Source organism: Taudactylus pleione, unplaced genomic scaffold, assembly GCF_031769625.1.
Source record: "Taudactylus pleione unplaced genomic scaffold, aTauple2 ptg000842l, whole genome shotgun sequence".
NCBI classification, from domain to species: domain Eukaryota; kingdom Metazoa; phylum Chordata; class Amphibia; order Anura; family Myobatrachidae; genus Taudactylus; species Taudactylus pleione.
Window position 1 is genome coordinate 3,484,012 of NW_028285244.1, and position 27,834 is coordinate 3,511,845.

Genomic DNA, 27,834 nt, shown 5'->3' on the forward strand with positions numbered 1-27,834 from the left:
AGGTTTCAAACCCACTAGGTGCGAGGTGCCAACAATAGTAAACCTTATATGCATCTTCCTTAATCAGGGTCGATGTTGAGCTAGATTCAACCCCAGACCTTACTGTCTCCGATCAATTGTCCTCTGGAGGAGTAGGGCCCAGATCCCTCTCCTGCTCAGGTCTAGGATGCTATCAATAAGTGTATTATAAAGCAATGAGTAGTGAGAAGCAGAGTTTCTCAAGTACAGAGAGTATATGGGGAGGCCCACGCGACAGGAGAGGCCCCACAAAATGTTAGGAATTCTGGATTCAAAGTACTATTGTTTTTAAAAGGTATAGGATGGTTCTCTGTCTGCTCTATCAACCAGAGGCAGTCATATAGTCAGTAAACATTCAGTATGATATAATTAGGTATGTGATATTGAATTATTTGATGTGTTACAAACTCTTTAAACAAATGATTTACTATTTTTTTTTTCCTTTGTCTTTTTGTCTCATGTTAAAGGGAAAAGCGCAGCTCCAAATAATGTTCTACATCGGTCAAGTTTTGAAGGACCTAGTGAGCCTTTTTCACCTTATCATCCAATGAGCAATGCAGCCTATGATGGGCCCAGCTTTCCAGTTGAAGGATCCACTGTCCTGGGTGATGTTCCACGTCAGTATATGGATTTCCTGCTGTCTGCCCCCCAGCCTGGGGTAATGAATGGGCCAGGACAGAGGCCTACAGCGCATAACTCACCTGGAGGGCACCAGCACCAACAAAAGGCCTATGCCACCAGCGTAGAGTCTACTGCAATGAACTACGCTATTGGAAACCACACCAGCCAGGGTCTACCCATGCAACCCCCTCATGCATCAAACAGTCCACACTACGGGCGCCAGCATCACTTAGTCCAAGGGGATCCTATGGGGTATGGCGTTCAAAGGACTCCATCATTTCAGAACAAAATGCAGCCAGATGGAGGTTATGTGACTATGCAGAATAAAGGTCCCGTACCGCATTCCAGCCCGGGCCATACTTATTCACAAGCCCCACCAGGTCTCTATATGCCACACCCTCACCAAAAACAGTCAAGTCCTTCTTCTCACCAAATGCTTGTCATGCCAAGAGGGCCTCCATTTTCTAGCGACTATCCTGACACACCACAGAACCTTCTAACTCCAACACAAAATAGTTTAAACATGGATATGTATGATATGGGCAGTGTGTGTCAGTGGCAGAATGCGCAGTCACGCCGTGATTCCCTTCAGGGATCTGGAATGGACGCCTCTCCGCGACAGCATGTCCCTTTCAGACCAGAATCCCAGGCACCCAGTCGTAACAACTCCTTTAATAACCACCAGCAGCCAAAGCAGGTACAATTGAGGCAGGCTCCCCAAAGCAAACCTGACTCTTCCATGGCCTCACCAAATACCATCACAACTGTGACATCTGCCCATATACTCCAGCAAGTCAATAGTATGAGGGTAATGAGACCAGAACCCCAGACTGCGGTAGGGCCATTCCACCCTGGTTGGGTAGCGGCACAAAGTCAAGTAGCAGAAAACCCACAGATGATCGAGCCCCATCCGTTACCGGTCGGTGGCCCGGGTCCTTACGGGATCAATGTGGAATATGGCAACCAGGATCTGAGATTTCCTCCACCGCCCTATCCAAAGCATCTCTTGCTACAGAACAGCGCAGAGCAGCACGATTTGAACTCTCTATGCAAGGGAGTAGAGCAGAACCTGCGGGTGGTTGATAACGTGACCAGCAGTCATGAGGGGGAAGAAAATAGAGATGTAAAACATGAGAAGGTGAGCAAGAATTCCAAAGCAGTTAAGTCTGGGAAAGACAAAAAGCAGATTCAGACATCACCTGTGCCAGTGCGGAAAAACAGCAGAGATGAGGAGAAGAGGGAATCTAGAATTAAGAGCTACTCTCCATTTGCCTTTAAATTTTACATGGAACAGCATGTGGAAAATGTTCTCAAAACCTACCAGCAGAAAGTCAACAGAAGGTTACAGCTGGAACAAGAGATGGCTGAGGTAATTGTCCGCTGAATATACTTATTTCGCTCTTATGACATAGAAATCCGCTGATTTAAGGCCTGCAGCTTATAAACGATAAAGGGCCGTGTCCATTTTGTGTTCTTGGCAGGTGTTGGACTCAAAATTGTTGCGTTAATTAAATCCAGTCTTGTGCATGTTACCAGCTTGTCTTTTAAGCATGTACACACACACACTTGAAATCAAAATAAACACAAAACAAAAATATCCCACTTGGGAATAATAAAATAAACAAAAAAAAACACACATAAACAAAGAGACTTTTTTTTTTTTTGTTAAGGGCAAGTACTTAAAACAAATGTTAAATGAAGTTTAAAGTTGAAGTTTAAATATGTCTATAAACATTAGGGCAGGGGTTCCCAACCACGGTCCTCAAGGCACACTAACAGTCCAGGTTTTAAGGATAGCCATACTTGAGCACAAGCAACTTAATTAGTACCTCAGTTATTTTGATTAAACCATCTGTGCTTTAGCATGGATATCACCAAAACCAGGACTGTAAATCTGGCCACACACTAGACCAACTTGCATCCAACCAGCCAACTTGTTGATTGGTTGGAATGAAAATCTGGTAAGGAATGGGAGTAAATGATGATCAGCAATGTGCTCCTAAATGCCAGAAAACAGATGAAAATGGTCGGTCAGACAAGTTTGTTAAATGTTTGATCTAAACAATTTGTTCAAACAACAGTTTTTGTCCATTTTCCAGCGCTTGGGAGCAAATTGCTGATTGTACTCCTTACCAGATTTTCATTCCAACTAATCAACTAGTTGGCTGGTTGGACAGATAATCTTTAGATGTGTGGCCAGCTTTAGCGTGCCTTGAGGACCGAGGTTGGAAATCACTGCTTTAGGGGTTGGGTACGGGAACCCGGCAGTCGGGATGGCGGTGGTCAGAGTACCAACAGCGGCATCCCGATGCCTACAGGTATGTAGCCTAACCCTTACCGACTTTTTCCGCAGCCTAACGCTAACCCTTACCCCCCTTTCCCGCAGCCTAATCCTAACATCCCTCCCCCTTCCTGCAGCCTAATCCTAACATCCCTCCCCCTTCCTGCAGCCTAATCCTAACATCCCTCCCCCTTCCTGCAGCCTAATCCTAACATCCCTCCCCCTTCCTGCAGCCTAATCCTAACATCCCTCCCCCTTCCTGCAGCCTAATCCTACCATGCCTCCCCCTTCCTGCAGCCTAATCCTAACCCCTCCGCCTGGTGCTTAACCGTAATACTTACCATCGGGATTCTGGTGCTGGCATCCTGACCACTGGGATAGTGATCCCAGCATTTGTACTAGCAGAAACAAATGAGGAGACTTGCGGACTTGAACAAAGTGTGTAAAGTAACAAAAGAAGCGACGTGTATTTTTTTCTATTTCTGCTACTGCCTCTAGTGCATTGTTTACATGTATAACTGGTCTGATTCCCAAATGATTAGGTCAGCACGATGTCGGTTTCACAGCTCTTTTTTTTAAATTCTTTTAAAGCATTCCTGCAAAGGCAGTAGTAGTAATAATAAAGGGGATGGCCCTCCTTACGTTAGGTAGCATCGCCGCATGTAGTACTTGCAGATGGAAGCTGGCATGCCTCGAGTGAGCCATCCTAGAGATTCAGGGCCTGATTCAGCTTTGGGAATAGACTAAAGATAGAACCAGTAACTGTGCATCTTGGTAAAACCATGCTGGGACAGATTTAAAATGTGTAGACAGATTTAGATTTGGGAGGGTTGTGTCCAAACTGAAATCTAAATTGCAGATAAATATAAAGCTGTGCAGTGTTTGAAGGCTACATGCAAAAGCAGCCAGTATTTACCCCACCTGCAAAATTATTTTTATGCATTTGCACATGGTTTGTCCAGGTATAGAGTTACTTGCTCTGTATTACTGTATTCCCACAGCTGAATCAGGCCCTCAGTCCACTACTTCAGTGGGTGTGGAAGACCTGACGCATCTGATTGGATAGGGGTAGCTCCTTTTTCCCTCAATCCGTTGGGTTATTCACGTCCATATTCCAGTTGCAGATGATTTTTGCTTTCCTGCTTAGCGATGGTTCTCTCCTGGGTGCAGTACGGAGGTTCCAGAAAGAGGATTTAGGGGTGTTGAGTTTCTGCCTATGGAAAGTGTAAGCAATTTACACTCAACCCAATTTTAAAGGAACACTAAGCCCTAAAATTGAATAACACTAAGGGCTGTATTCAATTAGGAACGAAAAGCCAGTGACGTCATTTCGCCAGATGAAAACGTATCCTCGTATTCAATTACAAAGACTCTTCGCCGTGCGGAAAGTCAATGCATTTGAATAAGCGAAAAAGATTCGCCGATGAAAGCTGTCGAAAAAAAGTGCAGAATTTGGGTTTTCTGGTGCAAACTTGCGGGAACCACCCTACACCCTCGGGACAGCCACCCAAAGGTAAATTATGTTAAAAAAAAAAAAGTTTCATAAATACTTAAGAGCACCCCAAAACAAGTACTTTAATTTTGGGGGCGAAAAAAAACAAAGTTGGGGAACAAACTTAAAAACTAGTGAATTAGACTCCAGGGGGGTCCCCAAGTATGCCCCAGGTATTTTTAAGATTGCAGGTGGTTGCTGCAGGTGGATTTTTTACTTTTTTTTCAAACTTCACTTTAGCAACTTCAAAATATGCTGGCACCCATTTTTATGTACCCCAAATTTGCTGGGACTACTTATTTTGATGGAAAAATATTGCTTAATGCCATTCTTCACCACTTATGCAAAGACGCTAATAACATGCTTTTGGAGAAAAAAAAAAACAAGGATAGCTTTATTAAGGGTACTAGAACACCCCTATAGTGATCCCCTATGTTAGTGCAGCTTTTCGGTGGGTACAGAGCGTTTTACCCTTTTTTGACAGTACTTTTCGCCAGGTCCGAATTCGCCGGGTGCCGTTTTCGCTGATGGCTAATTGAATACGGAGATAAGCGGGGACGCGCGCGATACTTTTCCGCATGGAAAACCAACGATGACGGGAAAAAGTCCTGCATGCGAAAAGTACAGGACTTTTCGCACCCAATTGAATATGCCCCTTAATATATTATTCAGTGTTTATATGACATTCAGCTGTAGCTCTGTAAAAAAAAAAAAAAAAAGTGTTACCTCACACTCTATTACAGACAGATAAAGCTCCTCCCACACATTTAGGCTGGCCGCACACTAGACCAGCTTGCAGCCAACTAGTTGATTGGTTGGAATGAAAATCTGGTAACGTATAGGAGTAACTGATGATCAGCAATTTGCTCCTAAATGCCAGAAAACAGATGAAAATGGTCGTTCAGACAAGTTTGTTAAATGTTTGATCTAAACAATTTGTTCAAACAAAAGTTTTTGTCCATTTTCCGGCGTTTGGGAGCAAATTGCTGATTGTCATTTGCTTTCATACCTTACCAGATTTTCATTCCAACCAATCAACTAGTTGGCTGGTTGAACAGATAATCTTTAGATGTGTGGCCAGCTTCAGATCTTGTGGTGGTCAAAGAGAGAACCTAATTCTGAACTGTGGACATCACTGACAATGCCCTGTGTATGAATCAACCAATCTACAGAATGCATATCTGTAAAAGCAAGGTTGTCAGGATGTCAGTCACTCTGTGCCTCAGCATATTTAGTTCAGTATATAGCACTCCTCTCATTTCATTATTCTGCTCAGTAACGCACAGCCTCTGCTTTTCAGTACTGTCCTAGCGGCCTTACTTGTTTTTTGCATTCATGTTGTACACATTTGACCCGGTGAAAGATGGCGATTTTCTTTCAAAATTAATTTAATGGTGAATCATTTTTTCTGCAGTGACCCAGCAGAGACACACAGACTGTCATAGTAATAGAAATAGATTAGTCACATTCCCACTGGCAGACATGTAGACTGATTATGGGCACCACTCTGAAATACAGCTTAAATTAGATGAAGTAATCGTTCATTTACTATCTTTAGAGGAATTTTGCAGCATCGCATATGTGCAGATTGTCTAATTGTGACTATACTCAGGACAGCTGGGGAGAAAGAATAATCTGTCCAGAATTCAAGAGCCTTTCCTTCTGTCCCCACTTATTGGTTGTGGGCATGACATTCATGAAATACTCTGTTCAGTACCCAGTAAATATAGCACCTTAAGGAATGACATGTACAACGTATTCCAGTCGTCTATTCTGAGCGCTAACCGTAAGAATAGGACGCCAAATATCGTTTGTCTTCTGTTACAATGAAACCAAGAAATCAGCAAAGCACCTGTTTAACACCGGGTAGTGTCTTTTTGGAAACCTGGCAAGTATAAGAGCAAATCTTTGTTTAAATAAACTACTTTATTTTATATTGGGTATCAGAGTTTTAGGTCTATTCATTTGATTTAATAATAGAATGTCTGTACTTAAATATGAAGTCTGAGAGGTAATTTACTAAAGTGTGAGTTTAAACTGGTGGAAGTGTTGCCCAAATCAACCTATCAGATTCTGGCCATCATTTATATGGTATGTCTTTAAAAAAAAAAAAAAAAAAAAGCTCCAATTTGATTGCTTACTATGGGAAACACCTTTATTTTTGTAAACCCGTACTTTAGTAAATTTAACTGAGTTGGTTGTAGGTTGTTAAGTGGGCAATCTTAAAAATAGGCAAACCCAGCGTCAATGAAACTTTCCTTGATTGCTCGGTCCAGCAGTATGTCCATACTTACACTTAGTGAGGACCTCTGCTGGTCAGCCCTTGTATTGATCTTTGAGTGTTGTTGGAGGCATGCTATTGTGGGGAATGTGAGGCACTTTAAAATCCAAGGCTGGAAGGTAGACGCCCTCTTTTTAACCACTTAACTGACTATTTTTCCTGGCAAAACCAGTAAGAAATTGCCGGTTCCGGGGAGTCGGAGGAGATCACTTCTGCACATGTGTAGAACAGGTTTTCGCTTCAAAAACAAATCGGGTCAGTGCGGTTGCTCCTTGTCAGCTGAAGCACAGTTGGCCGCGTTTGCATCCCGTACGTCCACGTCCATTAAGTGGTTAAAGCAAGATTTGATATTAATGGAAGCACTAAGTCACATTTACTATAACACGGCGTCTGATATGTCACATTACCCAGATCCCTCGGTGCATGCGTAGAGCTAAACATAATGAAAGCAATTATATGAATTACTGTACAAAATTTAAAAAAGTCTGATGTACATACTGTATGTTGCTAAATGTAGACTTGTGCTATAACCATTTTATACTTCTCCTGGATGTAACTCGAGTCATGAATACAAGTTTTCTGTAGGCGTTCAGTCAGGGCTTTGTTCTTATTGCTTATTTCTTGACGTGTAGGGAGTTTGGTTGGCGTTTCCCGGACTTTGTGCTTTGGTGATTTAGAAACGCTTAGAACAGACTGCTTCACTTTACTATGTTGATTTTGTATTTCTTTCTTGAAGCATCAGTAGAATGTTACAGGTTGAGTCTCCCATAACCAAAATGCTTGGGACCAGGGGTGTTTTGGACATCGGAATATTCCGTATTTTGGAATATTTGCATACCATAATGAAAAATCTTGGGAATGGGACCCAAATCTATACACAGAATGCATTTATGTATTATATACACCTTATACACACAGTTTGCTGGTAATTTTATACAATATTTTCAATAATTTTGTGCATCAAACAAAGTTCATGTATGTTCATATACACAGAGCCTGAAGGGTATTGTATACTATATTTTTTATAATTTTGTGCCTTAAACAAAGTTTGTGTACTTTGAACCATCAGAAAGCAAAGGTTTCATTATCTCAGTCATGCTAAAAATATTCCGTATTTCGGAACATTCCGTATTTCAGAATATTTGGATATGGGAGACTCGACCTGTATTCAAAATGTTTTCTGAAAAAAATAAGTTCTGGGGTCACCTCTCGGTTTTTTAAGCAGAAATTTGTTGCTGATCACAATTATTTGGAAAATGTTACTGATGAAAGATTATGAGCTTTCTTACTCTCCTCATGAAGGCAACATTTGTGACGGTGAACGGCGATTATATGCCACGTTTGGTTTACAGGCAGCAGATGTGGCACCTGTACCTCCCCCACTTTTCCCTTTTGAGCTACATCCGTGTACGCTCAATTTATCGCCCCCTATTCTGTGTTTGAGACTATCCTCTGTCTCTTTTTCCATTCTCCCCAAACCTTTGTAGAGAAGGTATAAACTATCCACATGGAGATTCCCTCTCTCACTTCCTCCTCTTTGCTCCTTCTCAAACTTCTGTTATCCCCTTTGTACTTGTTTCCTCCAACTGTGGGGTTGGATGTTTCTGCTGCCCTTTAATCACTTGCTTGATTGATCCCATGTCCTTTAATCTGATTAATGTTCTTGCTCCTACTGTGGTGTCCAACTGTTACCCACATTGCTATCTAATGTACTTTTTGTCCTGGCTTTCTTTGTACCTTGCGCAATGCTGTTTTTTATTTTTATGTATGTTTCTTTTGTGAACATATCTTTATTCTTGGTTGATCTCTGCTGGTGGGCCCCCAGCGCTTGGTTCTTGGGCAACTTTTGTTCCCTCACTATATGCTACCCTTGATGAGGTTATCGGCTCCTTTTAGCCTCAAATATTATCTATATGATGATAAGAAACATACCTCTAATCTCTCACTTGAAATGCAGTCTAAAATCGCTGTATGTCTAGCTCCCATGTGACTATATCTTTTATTTGGCACCAAACAGGGTCTGCAGCGCTCTACCTAGGGGTAAAACTTTAAACAGTGCATGTCCTTCCTGATGGAGTTTGGTTGGTCAAACTCAAAGTTGTAAACAGAGTTCCTAATTTTTTCTTTAAACTTGGGCTAGGATCCCCTCTCATTATGCAATACCTGTATATGGACAATGTCATTTTCAGGCAAATTGGAACAACATGTGGTCCACATAGTTACGCGTTCACGTGCGTCATCAGTGGGGTTGTCTCATTTGATGTGCTGCACGTCAGATGGGCCAACCAGGCTGACAACGGCATGCTTGTGAATATGGGATAGAAGGGTATGTCGTGTGTACGGCCTCCGGATATATCCTTCCATCAAGCGTCCGGTCGGCTGGGATACACCTTATTCTAATGTGTACCTAGCATTAGGCTGGGTACACATTGGCAAAATATTACACCGTATGCCTTTTTCAGGCAAATTGCAACGACATATCATTTACATCACGTACTGTGTACGCTCAGTCACATGTTCACGTGTATTGTCATTGGGCTCGTCCCATCTGATGTGCTGCTAATGGATGTGGGATAGAAGGGTATAGTGTTCACGCTAGAAAGGGGTACTCCTGCGCGCCTGTCTAAAAGGGGACGTGATTCACGAGAAAAGGGCGTGTCTTTAAGATGGACTCTTGGGGGCGTGGCCAGCACTTAAGGACATGCCGGGCTGCCCCCTGGCTCTGTGAATAGATGCCAGACGCATGCGCCCGGCATCTATGCACTGGTGGTGATTGCTGCACCGCAATGTTTTCCACCCGCAGGACACTGCGGCCCGCGGGTGGTGACGTCACCGGTCATGTTTTAGCGGGGAGCTGCCAAAAGGGCAGGGCACACTCTGCAGCGTGCGGCGTGCCGTGTTATATTGGCCACTATGTCGTTTTGAGGCAAATTGGTAAGACAATGCCGTTCACATCGCATAGTGTGTGCGCTTAATCGCGCGTTCACCTGCATCGTTCATCTCATCTGATTTGTTGCATGTGAGATGGGAAGATGTCGTGAACGAGGTGGTACACATTGTGCAGTGGGAATCGGTATGATTTACTGCCGGACCCATGCCCGGCGGTTCAAATCCCGACAACGGCAGCCCGACAAGGATGAAAATCCCGATCGTCCCCAGGTAAGTATTCACTAACCTATTCTACCCCCTAACCCTCCCTTAGGGGTGCCTAACCCTAACCTTCCCCCCCAGTGCCTAAACCTAACCCCCCCTTCCCCGCCGCCTAAAGCTAAGTTCCCCTGGGGGGGGTGCCTAACCCAAAGTTTCCCCCGGGATCCCCTAACCTAACCCTCACCCCCCACAGCTGTCTGCGCTCTGCATCCCTTCGATCGGGATGCCGGTCTCCGGGCGTCTAGATTTAGACACCTGTCATTTAACCCTCGCCGGGATTAAGCAGTCGGGAAGCCGGCTGTCAGGATTAGGTCATACCTGTGCAGTGTGTACACCCGACTGGAAAACCACAAGATATAATGGTCCAATCTTTCCTATGGGCTGACAGTGATCTACACGATGATTGCATAGTGTGCAAGAGAGAAGATTAATTGGCTACAATGTTCGTTCCGTCGTTTAGAAGATTGCATAGTCTGTACGCTCTATACTGGGATAAAGAGAAATTGGAACGACCATTGCGTCTCTTGTACGGGCTTAGTCAATAGAACTGTCTTACATCCTGTCACCAAAGTATGTTCCTTAATTGTAATGTTTGACTCCAACTTCACTTGTATTCATATTATTATTATTATTATTACCAGTTATTTATATAGCGCACACATATTCCGCAGCGCTTTACAGATATTCTAACTAAACTCTGCAGCTTTATCTTCTGTAATATCACCAATATTCACCCTGATCTCTAATTAACACCTTTCCCATTTGGATTAATGTAACCTGTTAATACTATGCCTTCCTGCCTCCTATCTTTCTCTACTGCGGTCTATCCAAATTTCTGTAGTAAGAATAATTTTGCGTTCTCCCAGATGAGTCTTAAACTTGTTTTTCTTTACTCTCCTGTCTCCCTATCATGTATAGGATATCCTTCAGTCCTGCTGCTTAACTTCAATGGCATCCACTTATCTGCCCCTCCCTACATACCTACTTTAAATTCTTTTTGTGTACCAATCATCTCCTTGTCACCCTATTAACTTTTACTGCTGTCTCTCAGCTATCCCTGCCACTTAATTATGGAATTCTCTCTCTCTCTCTCTCCTTAGTGCTTTGTCATGCCCCTTCTCTCCTCACCAAACTAAAGACACGTCTCATTAATGAAGCATCCAAATGGTCAGGGCCAGTCATACATTGCAACTACTGTGGCCAAACACAGCCATCCACCTTCTGTCTCTGGACTTGTGCCTACCTACTGTACTATATTTCCCTGTTGTTTCTCTTATAAAGCACTGTGACAGAGTAACTTTATAGAAATATATGTATAGCATACCTACTTCCTAAGCAATTAGTTTATTGGTGTGTTTTATCTGGTGAGTGGTCCTCATGGATTTACATCGCCATCATATGTGTTTTGCAGGCTGGACTCTGTGAAGTTGTTCAGGAGCAAATGCGGAAAATCCTTTACCAAAAGGAGTCCAACTATAACAGGCTAAAAAGAGCCAAAATGGACAAGTCTTTGTTTGTGAAGATCAAGACTTTGGGTATAGGAGCGTTTGGTGAAGTGTGCCTGGCCAGCAAAGTAGACACAAAAGCTTTATACGCAATGAAAACCCTGAGGAAGAAAGACGTTCTGAACAGGAATCAGGTGGCCCATGTGAAGGCTGAGAGGGACATCTTGGCCGAGGCTGACAATGAGTGGGTAGTGAAACTCTACTACTCCTTTCAAGACAAAGACTACTTGTACTTTGTGATGGATTATATTCCTGGGGGAGACATGATGAGCCTTCTCATACGCATGGAGGTGTTTCCCGAACACCTGGCCAGGTTCTATATTGCAGAGCTGACGCTGGCCATCGAGAGTGTCCACAAGATGGGATTCATCCACCGGGATATCAAACCTGACAACATTCTCATAGACCTAGATGGCCACATAAAGTTGACAGACTTTGGTCTTTGTACTGGGTTTAGGTGGACGCATAACTCAAAATACTACCAGAAAGGTAAATAGTGATTAATTTTTTATATATTTTTATTTTTGTCCTTTTATTTCGTATCATTATCCTTTTTCCGAGAACACTGACAACTGAAACTCATTAAACTGTGTAACAAATTACAGAAGCTTGGCAAGCTCACAGAAAAATGTTCTCTGGGTCTTCTTCGCTTGCAGAAAGGTCTCAAAATGTGAACAAAAAACAATTTTTCAAATGTGAAATATGTATGCGATACTTTTTTTATAAAGAATATTCTTCTCTGGGTTACCAATCCAGTTCCTCCAGGTTCACGTATGTATTGGTAAGCAAAGTTTGTTCTGCTCATCTTGGCGGTGAGTGGTCCTAAAATCAAATATTCGCTCGTACTATTATACCCCTATTTTTGGTGTAAGAGATGCTTCCAAAATCAAACGCAAATCAGACGTATTCCTGCGTGCGCACAGCTCTGCATAGCCTACATTTGCGTCTACGCATTCTCGCTACACTTGTGCAGACACCCCGTTGCCAGCCAGTTACGCCCAATCAGCTGCAAGTGGGGATGAGTTGCATGCGACTTCAAATCAGCTGTTGTCACCCATAGTTGCTGTGACCAGATCACCTATCTCGCTACCTGATCACAGATTAGTTTTTATCCCCACTAGATCTTGGGGTATTAGGGGTTCCCCCTTACTGTCAGCAACCGGCTGTTGCTGACCCCGCCCACTTTGCCATGAACGGGTAATGCGCTGCCACCACCAAACCCCTACCATTGGCGTTTGGAACCACTTACGTACACCCAGGCTCCTAACAATCCTTACTTTGCATTTCAGAGAAAAGGCTTGTCCAGTTTACACATTATCATATCAATTCCTATGTGAGGATGTCTAAAGAGCAACGTGTCTACCTACATTGTCCCTTTAAAGATGGTGCCGCGGCACGAGGGTTAACCACTTCAGTGCCGTGGCTGGCATTTTAGCCATGTGTGGTCGTGCTCTGGGCACAGAACGTACTCTCTGCTTGACTGCATGTACAGTATGTCCACAAAATGGACTTGCGTGATTTCTGCAACAACCCCTGCGTGTGGAGACAGCCCCAAGCACCTGCTAAATTGAATGGCTGCTTTCTCGTTAAAGGGCCACCCCCACTGCGTGTAGATCAGCAGTTCTCAAAGCGCAAAAATGAGCTTTCGCTGTCGCATTACATGATGATTGGGTCCCCACGAGTACGTCTCCTGAGTCCAGCTAAGCAGCAGAGCAAGGACTGGAGAGATTGATTTCCCACTCTCCCTGCTTCTCCGCTGACTAGATACCTGGAGCATTTGAGGTGGAGGGGTTGATTTGATACTCTCCACCCGTCCACTGACTGCATTGGACGTTGTTATCAACCCTTTGATTACAATTTTTACCACCAAAGCCTGCACAGATCAGTATGATCTGTGCAGTGCTTTAGTCAAACACACTGCTTATTTTGTGCATCGTGCTGCGATTTTGGTGTGATTTTGAACGTGTTTGACAACATGATTTTTAGTAAATTCGTTAGCTGTATTTGAGTAAGTGTTAATGATACGATGTTTGGTCTGATGGTGTATTGTCATATTGGTGTGTTAAGTCGTGTTTCACCTGCGATTTGCTGTCAATTTGGGCTTTAGTAAGTCTGTGTCCTGACATTCATGTGGATGTTACTTTGACACTTACAGCCTACCTAAACATTGTTGCAGACCAAGTACAGCCCTTCATGGCAACGAATTACCCTGATGGCAGTGGACTCTGGGCCTGATTCAGACCCGCTCGTGAGCGCTATGCGCTCACAAGCGGGTCGATGGTGGCCCAGTGCGCATGCGCACGACGGAGCCGGTTCCGTACCAAAGGGGGCGTGCTGTCGATGTTGAGTGACAGCACGCCCCTTTTGGTGGACGGGCCGGGGGAGTGGCTGCCCAAACGGAGGCGTTCCCATGTGAACGCCTCCGTTTGGGGGCGGCCCCACTGACATCACGAGTGATGTCAGTGGGAGAGATTTTGGCTCTGTCAGAGCCGAAATCTCTCTGGGGCTTGCGGCAACGAGACCCTACCACAAGGGTCTCGTCGCAAGCCCGATGGTCGCGATGGTCTTGGCCATCGCGACCATCTTCCTGGCCGCTCGCTATAGCTGTGGGTGGTGACCCACAGCTATGCGAGCGGCCAGGAGGCCGCTCTAAAAAATAAGAAGTCCGGCCCTGATTCAGAGCGAGCGCTCTGTCAGAGCGTCCGGCTCTGAATCAGGGCCTCTGTCAGCAGGATAATATGTCCTACCACACTGCAGGGATTGCTCAGGAATAGTTTGAGGAACATGACAGTGTTCAAGGTGACTTGTCCTCCAATCTGGTGGTGATGATAGGTGCATGCTAATGCTTTTTCAATGTTAGTAAATATTGGTTATTTAACAGAAGAAACGCTGTCAAGTTATATATTTCCTCATATTGCAGATTATTTATTATTGAGAAATGCCAATTATTATCGTCTCCTTTAATATAGAATTTGACTTTTTTTTTTTTTTTTTTTATAATAAGCATCTAGTTCTTAAACTCAAAATTCATTTGTTTAACCTATGCTTTGGCAATTTTATGTTGTTAACAAAGTAGAGGACAATAAGCTCACAACAATTTTTTTTTTTTTAAACCCGATTAAGGGAGTCACATCAGACAGGACAGTATGGAGCCCAGTGAGCACTGGGATGATGTGTCCAACTGCAGATGTGGAGACAGACTGAAGACATTGGAACAACGCGCTAAGAGACAGCATCACCGATGCTTGGCTCATTCACTAGTGGGGACCCCTAACTATATAGCCCCGGAGGTCCTCCTGCGTAAAGGTGAGCTGTACTAGATATATTGAACCTCATTTAAGTACAATAAATATTAATGCAAAGGCAAGAATGGTGAATGAATAATACAGGACACTTTGTCAGTATAAAGCTGGGAGTGACCCAGCGTCTGTGCGATGTAACGATACATCACGCACGCTGTACACACTGCACGATCCAGTGTACGACTGGTCGATTTGTGGTTACACGCTGCATATAACGGACCACAATGGTTCATTCATTGTATCGTCCCACCTCCCCCGTGCAGGACAGCAGATGGGACGATGCAATGAACTTCCATCGTTAACGACCGATCGGGCCTACACAGTATGCAATGTGTACGATATATATTTTTCTATTACACATCGGAACTTTATATATCGTATGATATATCGTCAACTTAAGTTCTACAAGGCCTGATTCTGAGTTGGGAGTAGTTGGGAATTAAGCAGAAAGAGCAAGTAACTGTGCATCTTGGTAAAACCATGCTGCACTGCAGGTGGGGGCAGATCTAAAATTGTGCAGAGAGATTTATATTTGGGAGGGGCGTGCCCGCATTCAAATCTAAACTGCAGTGTAAAAATAAAGCTGTCCAGCATGTGGGCAACATGCAACAGCAGCCAGTATTTACCCTGCAATACAAAAACAATACATGTATTTGCACCCCTTACATTGCAACATGGTTTGTCAAGGTACCCATATTTTTTGCTTTACTCCCAACTCAACATCTGGCTGGAAACATTACTTTCCTATATATAGTATGAGAACAAATAAACCCCTAAATATACACACAGCTGCCCACAAATTTCCAATTGTGGAATTGTTGTGTTAGCGGTATGTTCTAACATTGTTAACTCTGACTACTGGTGTTGTGCAGGATATACACAGCTCTGTGACTGGTGGAGTGTGGGTGTCATTCTCTTTGAGATGTTGGTCGGCCAACCTCCGTTTCTTGCATCGAATCCAACCGAGACACAACTAAAGGTGAGCATTAGGATCCAGAGTTCCATCACTAATATACTCTTCTTGCTTTTGCACTGGTGCTTAATTTGCTTGTTTTTGTGGTTTTTTTATATGAAGGGTTTCCTGTTTCATTTAAATCATAGCTTTAATTTCCCAAATCGAAGTCCTAGAACATGCGGGCAAAACATGTTTGATGGTCACTGACTAAGAAGGTCCATCAAAGTCTTCATAGATGTAAAGAGGGCAGCACAACAGCCAGATGACCTTTATGGTTGTGAATTATTGGCATGTTTAGTTTCCTTTACTACATCTGTTCCTTCGGTTTGTCATTAGGAAACTTTCCCTATGAGCAACTACTTATACAATGTTATGGCAATTTCCAAGTTTACCTACACAAATTTTAAAAATACTGTACACTCCCTTTTGTGCTAAGGCAGAGAATTAAATTTCTGTGAGTCCATTATTCTAGTATTTGCTATTATATATGATACTCCAAAACATTTTGGCTTTTAATATCAGTCTTTTTATTTGTCTTGAAGGTAATTAATTGGGAGAACACCCTTCACATTCCCTCCCAAATCAAACTAAGCCCGGAGGCGACTGATCTGATTACGAATCTGTGTTGTGCGGCAGAGAACAGGCTCGGGAGAGCTGGAGCAGATGAAATTAAGGCTCACCCATTCTTCAACTCCATAGACTTCTCAACAGACATTCGACACCAGCCAGCCCCCTATGTCCCAAAAATTAGCCACCCAATGGACACCTCCAACTTCGATCCAGTAGACGAGGAAAGCCCTTGGAATGACAGTGGGGACAGCACCATGACGTGGGACATGCTCATGACATCTGGTAGCAAACACACAGAGCATGCATTCTATGAATTCACTTTCCGAAGGTTCTTTGATGATAATGGCTATCCGTTCCGCTACCCGAAGCCATCTCGTTTGGAAGCTGCTTCTTGTGAGGAGTCTCAGGAAGAAAATCAAGTGTCAAAATCGAGTGAGACAGAAGGATGCCAACCCGTCTACGTGTGAGATGGCACACTTTATAGCCGAATAATCCTCAGATAGGTCAAATGTAGTCTTCCATTGATGCCTACTCTCCAGTTTCCAACTTTGCCCATTTATGGGAAGGTTTGAAATTAAGTGTCCTTATAAAATTGGAATGCTGCAGGTTGTTTTCACCGTCGCGGCCTAACACGGAGCTATTGAGCTGACTTTATTTATAAGGACAGTTGTTGATTTTTGGATACCGTTGGCGCATTTTGACATCTCACCGTTTCTACCTTTTAATACACATTAGTCTCACAGGAAATTTTTTTGACTTGAGCTTGTGTAGTTACTAATTTGTCCGAAAATAACCAAAGACGATCGAACTTGATCCAGGTGACCAACTTGTCTCCTTCAATCACTATCGCCAAGTAACAGGAGGTCATTTTTTGGCATCTGAGTCGGTCACACTTGATTGTAGAATTCAGGTGCTGCACAAATCCTCATTTATCTCTCCACCTATAATCTGTTTTCCTATTGTGGCCTTCAAGCACGCACCTATTCAGCTTCTTTAGCCCTGGAGAATATCTTCATGTCATCACTTCTAATGATTGTCCTTTAAAACTTTAATTTACTCCAGTGACGACGTCATTCATCAGTCTGTGAATCTTTTGGAAAGGGGTCCAGAATTTTCAAGAAGTGTGTTATACATATTCTTAATATTGCTGTGCTGAGCTTCACTTACGTACTGTGGCTGACAAGCCGTAGCCACCACTGGGGTGGACTGCAGTGTGGTAAATATTCAATCCGCTGCTATACTTATTTGGAAATGTTTTTACGGACACTGAAGGAGCTTATTCAGACTTTTTATTGTGTTTTTTTTTTTTTAACATTTAATACATACCTTTTATGATTTATCATGCTTGTAAAACTTTTCTAACAGACAATTATGACCACCTCAACAATAACCTATATATTTTTAAAAAGAGCACTTATATTTTCTGATACTTTTTTGTGTAGTGACATCTTGGTAGTCTTTTAACGTGACTTAACAAACGTCTGTTCACAAGCCAAAAGACCTGTGTGGTCCAGGGGTTGCTTCAGCTAATGTTTTGGCATAGAGGTTGATTGCAACATTTAAGTGTGATGTGATAATGATTTGGTTGGTGAGAGCAATTGGCCTAAAGGTGGGTACACACCTGACAGATATATCTGCAGATCGAGTGATCTGTAGATGATGGTCGTTCATACACACTGAATGACCATCATATATGCGGCTCCCGCTGGCCAGGAGGTGGTTCCGTCCCCCTCCCCGCGACTGCCACGGCAGACCGCCCGTACACATTTGCCGATGGACAGATATGTCTGCAGACATATCTGTCCATCGGCTGTGCAGCACAGCCAATGCGATATGTCTGTGAACGACAACGTTCACAGACATATCGTGGGTACACACTGGCCAATTGATCAATTGATTGGCCAATATATTGGCCAGTGTGTACCCAGCATTAGACCAGCTGCAGTCTTTTCGGTGCTGGAGGGCGTCCTCCGAGAGAACTGTGGTGATCCTCTTAAATGTTCTGCAACACTTCAAATTGGTAAGTGAGAATTTGGAGGATGAGGCTGCAATGACCCATTATCATTTTTTGCTGTTATGGCAAAGTGGCTTATTTAAGAGCATTGTCTATTAACAACTATGCAGTAACCTATGATCATTAAGAAGATAAGGGTTTTTTTTTCCCCAGCAGAATATAGATAATGTAAATAAACACCTGTTGCTTTGAGTTACAGCACCGTCATGAACATAGCACTATGTTAAGCAAAGCCAAAGGTGCCTTGTGTGAGGTATAATTTGTAGGGAAGATCTACAAGAGGACATATTGAGACCACCATCCGTTTTTTTTTTAAAGCCTATCACAACATTTTGCTAATTCATGATTTAAAAAAAAAAGTGTAATAAAGTTAAACAAAAAAATAAAATTGTAAATTGTAAAATATAATAGAAATCTATATATAAAGTTTATAATTATATATAAAAATATATGTAACTTGGTATGGGTTATTGTGCGTGTATGTATATATATATATATATATATATATATATATATATATATATATATATATATTGCATACACACACACCTCTTGTTTGCACCAAAATAAGTAAATAGAAAAAACATGCTGTATAACGTAGGAAAGGCCTTTAACCCCACAATATGTGATATCACTCTTGTGCAATATTGTTACAATAATTATCTGCTTTTTTTTTTTTTTTAAGTTTTGTAAGGTTGTTTGTGCCATTTATTTAGACTGTTTCTCTGCAGTTTTGAATTTGTATTGCTCTTTACTTGCATGGGTAGGTTTGAGTAGAACGTGTGAGAAAGTGTCTGCCTTTCTTTATGTGTAGTTTGCAGTGTCCCCAGATTCACGGGCCGGTCCTGTGAGACTTTGTATGTGGGAGTAGAAAGCATGAAGTGTAGTTGTGCGTATAATGGCGTGTCTGTTCACAAGAAGACTGCTCTTCGGGAGAGAGAATGGTGGCCGCTCTGTGGGGCTTTGGGAAAGAATGTTGATGTATAATATTTTCTGTAATCTACTGTATATATCCACGTGGCTTCTTATGGTGTACCGTCACCTAATCACAGTGTAGGCATTTGTGGGCTGAACCCAAGGAATGTTGCATTTAATGGAAAATGGTGACATCACTGAGTGCTTCCAGTTAGTGATGTCACTAGGTGTGAGAAGTAATAATGGTTATCAGTGTGTCTAGATGACAGGTACACTGCAGATTTGAATGATTTTGATCTGCATTTAATGGTTTTTGCAGCTTTACTTTCCCTGTATTGATAAAATTAAATTATTTACATATCTGAACCCTACCTAATTTCATGCCTGGTCTATTTATCTCATATACATTATCTCACTCTAACCTTTTAAACATTGTATGTGCCATAATAGCAAAAAAAGAAGAAAAACACAAAGTACGTTGTAACCCATCTGGTCACTCTGATACTTAGGCAATTCAATTCTCAGTAATGAGCAGCAATTACTTTACCACAATATTGCTTATTTTCCTGTGTGCCTCAATGAGGCGCAAGGGAAAATGTGCAGTGTTAGTAGCCAGGAGGTGGAGGCATTCTAGCAGTTTATCCCCCCACATTGTGGTCATCGCTTCCTATTGAAATGCCACCAAAAGGTTTTCCATTTTTAATATTTATTTTAGTAAGTTCCCTTCCTTCTAATTAATAGTACATGTTGGAAAAGCCTTATCTGGATACCCCACCGTTCACGGTATTTAGCAGACTCCTGACGACATTTACTTATAGCTGAGAATTGACACAACATCAGCAAGGCTGTCGCTAGGAGCCCCGGGTGTTGGCGGGCTCCTTGGACAGTCTGAGCTGAGCTCAGGGTGACCAATAGCAGAGATGGCTACATATAAATGCTTAGATCCTGCTAAATCCAGCCAATGGGAAAGTGAGGTGGTCCAGGGGGGGAGGAGCCTCACTAAAGTACTAGAGTAGGAAAGGGATGTGGTAACATATTTAGGGGGAGAAGTATCAAACCTTAGAGACAGATAAGGTGGAGAGAAAGTACCAACCAATCAGCTTGTCATTTTACAGTCTGTGTTTGAAAAATAACAGTAATGAGATGATTGGTAAGGACTACTTTCTGAACTCCTATAATATATAATGTAATTGTTCCAGTTGGCCAATAAGCACAGTGAGAACTGCATCCAGTTTACAGGGGAATTGGTATGCAATGCTGACTGTCGGGATGCCCGACAGCGGCACCCCCATGTTTGGTGTCCCGACAGGGGTCGGGTAAGTAAACTTACCCTCTCCCCTAACCCTCCCTTCTTGTAGCCTCCCCACCCCGCGCCGTAACCCTCCCTGCTAGTGCCTAAACCAAAGTCTCCCCCCTTCGTGCCTAAACCTAACCCCCCCCCCTTCCCAGTGGTGCCTAACCCACCACCCTAGGGGTGCCTAACCCTAATTCCCCCCCCCCTGAAACCTAACCCTGCTATGCTGCCTAAACCTGACACTCCCCCCACCCCACTTCAAAACCTAGCCCTAACCGGTATTTCAACGCCTATTTTATGTCCCGTGTCAGAGTTCAAACCAGCGGCATGCGGTCTGATAACTACATCGATAACTACATTTCTTTACAGGATATGAGGAATTGTATGGTGCTTCTGGCCAATATTGAAACTGTCCATGGATGTCAGGGACAAATGGCATAGATAGCGGCCTTGGACACAATGACTCAATTTGTTTGCTCACACTGTATTAATATAAGTGAATATGTAATTATGTATTATTGAAATGTCCTGTTATAGAGTATTGGCTTTATCAGAAGAAATGACATTCCCTCTGGGTGATTTTCCAAATACATAGTTGTTATAATTAATCTATATATGTTCTACATATAGAACTAAATGTGTTCTATTTTCTAGGGGGAAATATTTTTTGTTTTTAGGCTGATTTTATTTTCTCTCCTTTTCATTTAGGTAATTTATACTAGTAAATTAAAAAATATTTAATCATACATATAAAATCCATTTCCTAGCAGGGCCCCCGAGTCATGTCCCAGGAGATGTCTTAGTGAGCGTGCATTCTTTGTATACTGTGGGCCTAAGGACTATCTGCACCTGGGCACTCATCCAGCCATAACTTATATTTACTAGGTTGTACATTAGGGCACCAAGAGTGGAGGCCCATTATCAATGCCACCTTTGCCACGCTGCGGCATAGCTTTTGCGTTACCGGTATTCACAACAGAGCCTGAGCGTTCCATTGGGTTCCAATGATGTTGGAGGGGGCCAAGCGGCCGTGGCTATTACCTGCAAGTATCTTTCTGCATGAAGTGTGCACCACCTAGACGTGTGATAGCGCCAACATGGGTGTGTGGTTACATCTCCCTGCAAACCCGACCCCACCAAGAGAGTTCCAGGTATTTTGTGCCCTTCTCGTTCTCCCCTCCTGGCACCCCTGGCCATTGGAGAACGGGTGAGATGCAGTTTGGTACCAAGTAGAGAGAGAGATCTTTATGGCAACTCTATAAGAAGACGCTTATCATTACCAATTGTGAAAGACCGGCAGTCTGTAGTTCTGATTTGGTGTTATAGGAGTTTGTTTTGCACCTACATTTCCAGCCTGGGACACCCCCTCCCCACCTTCCCCATCACGCTTATCTTGCTAGACTGGCCTTTCTACTGTGTATTTCTGTGCTCTCTGGGGCACCTTCTGATCCTTGTGATGTCTGCTCATGGGCACTGCTCTAACACATTGCACTGTTACTGTCCAGAACTGCCCTTTAGAGAAACCATGTTTTTCATTTTGAATAGAGCATTTGTGGACACTATGCATGTGAGCTGTAGTGCCACGGAACAGATTTCCAGCACATGCACTGCAGAGTAAGTCGCCCTTTTTTTTTTTTTCTTCCCTGAAATCTTATGAAATTGGGTTCAATATGTTTTTGAGCTACTAACTTACTGCAAACTATTATCATCTGCAAAATGATGGGGCAGTGGGGGCCAGTAGTACACGCAGGCCCGCTTACGATAAAGACACTGTAGTTACGCTCTACTTGAGAACGCCTTTACCAGTCTATTAAATGCAGAGAAACGCATTACAATTGCAATATAGACTCATAGGCAGATTTGTTATTGAATTTATTGGTCTGCCTTCTATGACTTTTATTTTGTGCTTCTGTTTGTTGTTTAGGTTTCACAAAGGCCTTTTAAATTGTCCAAGAAAATGTGCTCTTTTGATATGATGCAGATCAGCTATGCTCTTTGCCTTGGATACTGTTCTATTCAGAGCTCTGTGTCCAGGCCAACAAATAAGCACCTCTGAATGATGCCTCCACCCGTACCCCAGAAACTAGCCAATGTAGTAACTCGCTGTATCTGAATCTGCAACAAGGGAAGTCCATTAAAGTCATCAGCAGGTTTAAATCCTCTTTAAAAGACAACTATACACTATTGTGTTTTCTAAGGCAAGTAGATGTGGCATACATCCTAGAGTGTCATTAGTGTCTATAGGGGTGCATATTGAGTGACTAATAGGAAATACGTAAATAGTATCACATTGTAACCAGCAATTTAATTACTGGTTGTTGGTTGCTCTGGTGTACTGCACTTTTGCTTTATGTTATTTGAACAGCCCTATAGGAGCTTTTGCCAAAAGCACAACAATAAATGTATTTATGTAGCCCAGCTCAGTACTCCTGGTGATTACAAGCTTTTCCCACACTCTGCAGCAGGTAAGGTGCAACGTCAGCTGGCATTCAGTTCCGCTACACTGCAAGAGGCACAGGTAACAAGCCTAGACTGCTGATCTATTTATTAATGCACCTTAGCCACAATTGTCTAATGCCAAGAACACAGTAATGAAAAAAATGTGCCTATAGAAGATAACTGTTAACAGCGAAATACTACATTGTTATTGCCCAATTAGATTTAATTCATTCGTATACAACTGGTTACATACCTGAATCTGGAGGGCAGTTTGTGGAAGCCAAGTAATGAACATGCTGCGGGTTGTATAAAGGGCTTATTCATTTTAGTGTTTTTTGTTTTTTTCTCCTTCATTAGTTCATATACATTGCTTTAGTACTTGGATATATATAGCAGCCACTTAGATATTTAAGCAACACCTATATTTTGTGTAACTGTTTACAGTGGTATGAGAGTTGGGCTTTGGCGTATGTTGAGCCTTTGCTGTGATCTTTTTACAATTCAGTATTATTGCTTTTTTTTTTATATTAATGGCCAACTTTTTGTTTTGTCCTTTTACACCCTATCTGACAACCTGTATTGTGGTAGTTTCTTTCTCAGGAACTCGATTTAACTGTTATTTATTGTTATATCACCGCCTTTAAAAAGCTTTTACTGGCACAGTTTATTAAATAAAGAATGTAAATAAAATGGTGTAAATTAATTTTGTTGTACAATTGTCCCTGTGCGTCCACTCTGTCCAGCCAGGGAGCAGTATGATGCACGCAGTGTGTCCACTGACCGTCACATGTGTCTATGGGCCTGTTTCACAGTTGGACGCTATTGTTGCCGCAGTTGCGATTGTTCAGCTGAGGATGTGGGAAAATATGCTAATGGGACCAGCCGCCAGGGACTTGTACCGTGACGCCCACCGAAGTCATCGCAGCTGTCTGCAACTGTGGGCCTGATTCACTACGGGTCGTAATACTGCGTATGCACGCAGTTCAACTGCGATAGCAATGCAAACTCAGCACCACATAAGGACGCCCACTTTACCATACGCACATCCGTCATACTTAGCAGAATAGTGAAACCATAGAGTACCATTGGACCCATACGCACATTTGCACAAGTCCTGACCTTACTCACGCTATGAGGTCTAACACTGCGTATGGCTTTGCAGTGGATAATTTATATACGCCCCTGAAATGATGCGCGAACGCACTGGCACGCCTGCGTGCGCCCGACCGCCCCCGTTACCGCCCAAAAACGGCACTTCCTTTCAATCGCTCTGTCGCCACTGCGACCGCAGTTGGAATCGCAGCGGCTGGTACACGCACTGAGATGTAGGCGCAGCGCAGAACAATCAGCTGATACGGCGTGCGTATTAGCAACTGCAATCCTTGCTGAATCAGGCCCTGTGTACACCTACACAACATCGAACATCGTCTTCCTGAGAGTCTACAGTCACTCAGAATGGCCGCTGTCACTGAGAGGCTGGATTACTGGATTGCAGACATGTCCCTGAACCAGTCGAGACCCACCTGTGTTTTTAGCCTACACTCCCAGTTGCCTCCCCCAAACACTCCCTGCCTGTCAATCACATTGTCAATAAAAACTTAAACCGTGCGACTATGGTAATGTACCTTGTCACGTGCAGGGCCACTCAGACGCATGCGCAGTAGCAAAACATCGCTCCATTGGCAAAAACATTGACATTGCATATAAGCTCAATATCTATGCACCCAATCTCAACATTTGTGCGTCATTCTGCAGCGCTTGTCTCTTATTTATGGGCCCCGTCCTGATTCACAGAGAAACATGTACCACACACGCACATCATGGTAAGAGCTATGAGGTGCATGCTTTATTCAGGCCATTGAAGGTACGTGGTTTTGGGTACATGGCCACTTGTTCAGCTGCTTGCAGATATCCTTAAGAAGTGCATTTGGAAATCGCTCTGTGATGAGGCGCAGCGTATGGACCTCGTTCAGAGTTTGAATGCAAATGTAAAATGCATCTGGATCTGAAAAAGTCGCATTGTGCTACCTATACTGAGAGAGCTGTAAGCGTGAGATACAGCCAACTGCATAGGGCACAAATACGCCTCCCTCCCCCGTCCAAGTACTAGCGGCAGATGCGCCAGGAATATGGCAGGAGGCGAGACTTGAATGAGTACAAAATATGCTAAAGATCACAGTACGCAATTCATAAACATTACAGTAAATGGAGAGAAGATAAGTACCCAAGTCACATGTAACATATGCAATGCTATGGACACAAGGCACAGATATAAATAGACATATGTGCAGCCTTTCTCTACCCAAAAGGAGTAGGAAACACTTCACTTTTGACAAACAAGTAGTCAGTGCACTCATTTTGCTGTTAAATCACGTTTGCAACAGTTGAAGTTAATTTGCATTAATGAGCGTCTCTGGTGCATACACACTAGACGATATGCTCCCTGAGCGATATCGTCTAGTGTGTCCCCGGCAGGCTGTGCTCAATGTCGTTCATGACATTGAGCACAGCCGCTGAACGATATCATTAGCGATATCGTTCAGCGCCGGGCTCTCTCACCCATTCCCTGACATGCAGCAACCTGACGAGGTCGTCAGGTTGGCCTGCATGTCAGCGCAATGAACGATGATGACGAACGACCCGCGGGAACGCGCGTCGTCGTCATCGTTCATCTTTTTTGTGTTAAAAATGGACGATAAAGTGGACGACTGAACGATAACGATATCGTTATCGTTCAGTCGTCCACTTTAATCGCCCAGTGTGTACGCACCATTAGACGCATAAAGAATCAGGTCTGGCCTGGGGCAGTCATCAGCAGAGCACAACTCACACCATTTCAATATCTGCCCCTCCAAACGGATGCATAGGTGTATTTGGGTGGCCATATTGGCAGCAATTCATGACAATATGTACTTGGGTCACGTCTACACGCCTCTTCCAATCCCTGGCCCGGCCCCATTGGGCTGTAATCACAAGTTTCCTAGTTAAAGAAGCCATGTACTAGTCAGAATAGATTTAATTGCTATCTATAGTCACCTTCATATATTTGTCAGAGAGTCACTGAGGGGGAGCCTGCACCTTGGTGTCACCCCTCGGCAGATGACACCTGGGTGTGGCCCGCACTCCCCCCAACCCCCCCCCTGTGACGCCACTGAGTTGGGGACAAATGTAATAGGGTGAGAGTTTTATAAAATGTGAGTTTTCTCACACTTTTTAAATGCCCAGAGTCCCAGTACAAAGCAACAGAGCAAACTCCCATGTTTTTCAGACTCAAAAAAACTCACGATTTAAAATCTCATCCAGATGTTTTCCCATTTTGAAGATAAAACTAGACCAATGTGAGCGTTCCCTGCTAAACTCTCACCTTTTCTAAACTCTCACCCTATTACATTACCTACAAGCCAGAACTGTTTTCTTAGCGCTGAGTTTCAGTCCTGAATTCCACAATAAGAATTTACCCAAAGGGCAATTCATACTGTTACATAGAACCATTGACACTGATGAGAAGTTTCTAATCTTGGCTAAAATATTAACCAACAAATTGCTAGCTAGAGGCTACAAATCTGTTCATTTAAGAAATGTTCTTGAACCAGTGATGAAAATTAACCACTTTAATCTTTTCATTATTGAAAAAAAATAAATATAGACCCTTGTATTAAGACCTTTTAATTTAAGGTATGAGAAAATAAAAAAAAATAATATGCTAATGTTGATCTGTTTTGCAACATGAGCCTACATGTGTAACATGAACCTATAAACCTAGAGATGGCTTTTACATGGCGAAAATTATAGGTGGCTGCCTGTGACTGGATGTTGCTTTGCCATCCTATATGAGGGGATGTGGTGGATTTACTAATTAATTTTGGAGTTCCCCTTAATGTTATTATCCTGCCATTACTGACCACTCTTACTGATATTTCTCAACTAACAGACATCGACTGTAAGGGCACGCTGTGCACCAGCCGTAGGAAATTAGTCGTTGTCACCGTCCGACTCATTTACTGGCACCTGGAACCCCTACCTTAGTTTGTATAGCTGCTCTTGCACCTCTGCTGGTGACTGTGGCTGGTTCTTCCTAAACCTTTCTCCTGATCAGGACTGCAGGGTAGCAGAGTGTTGACTCCGGGAGCTGGCACAAGACAGTAGGAGGACATGTTAGAATGGTAGCTCTGTAGGTCACAGGAATTCAGTAGATATAGGCGTCATGCATGGATGGAGCAGGATCTTTAGATGTTTACTGCTCTATATTCGTTCTTTAAAGAGCTGCTGAACATCACTGATATAGATGATACATAGATGGAAAACAGACAGTATACCAACATGTTCTCTTATATAGAGCTAAAAGCAGTTTTTACACCTGCCATGTGTTCTAATAAATCTTTGTGGCATCCTAGAAATAAAATATAATATTAATAAGAAGAACTTTAAGAAGCACTTGAAATTCTGGACCAATGCTAGTGATCTGGATGTGATCTGGATTGGCCAATCTAGGAGAACGGTAGACTGCAATGAACTAAGTACTAGATTGATAGGGCTAATAGGCATTGACTATTTTTTGGACAGCACGGTTGTTGTAATGGCTACCATTACTGACTCACAGCACTGAGGTCTTAAGTTTGAATTCCATCATGGCCCTAACTGTGTGGAGTTTGTATATTCTCCCGGTGCTTGCGTGGGTCTTTTTCCGGGTAATCCGTTTTCCTCCCGCAATTCAAAAATATACTGATAGGTTCATTGGTTCCCAACAAAATTAACCCTAGTGTGTATGTGTATGTACATGTGGTAGGGAATATAGATAGTAAGCTCCACTGGGGCAGGGACTGTTGTAAATGGCCAAATATTCTTGTAAAGCGCTGTGGAATATGTTTGCGCTGTTAACTTTTTGCTCATGTACATTTGTCCCCTGGTTAGTCATGAGGACAGGCCTTTCCTCTTCAAAGCTGTCAGTCACCACCATATTACTGGTTGACATCAGGGGTAACTCTGTCCACCAGGAA

The 27,834-nt window shown here is 43.0% G+C and overlaps 1 protein-coding gene across 3 annotated transcripts in view; it reads left to right on the forward strand.

Annotated features, from left to right (window-relative positions):
* LATS2 (large tumor suppressor kinase 2) overlaps nucleotides 1-23,526 on the forward strand; it is a 71,959-nt gene extending 48,433 nt beyond the window's left edge. For all 3 annotated transcript variants that reach the window (XM_088458597.1, XM_088458599.1, XM_088458598.1), the window contains 5 exons: nucleotides 486-2,008; nucleotides 11,255-11,837; nucleotides 14,472-14,654; nucleotides 15,523-15,629; nucleotides 16,148-23,526. In XM_088458597.1, coding sequence (XP_088314723.1) covers nucleotides 486-2,008; nucleotides 11,255-11,837; nucleotides 14,472-14,654; nucleotides 15,523-15,629; nucleotides 16,148-16,642 — 2,891 coding nt within the window. In that variant the 3' untranslated portion in view covers nucleotides 16,643-23,526. The remainder of the gene's footprint in view (nucleotides 1-485; nucleotides 2,009-11,254; nucleotides 11,838-14,471; nucleotides 14,655-15,522; nucleotides 15,630-16,147) is intronic.
* The last annotated feature ends 4,308 nt before the right edge of the window (nucleotides 23,527-27,834 follow it).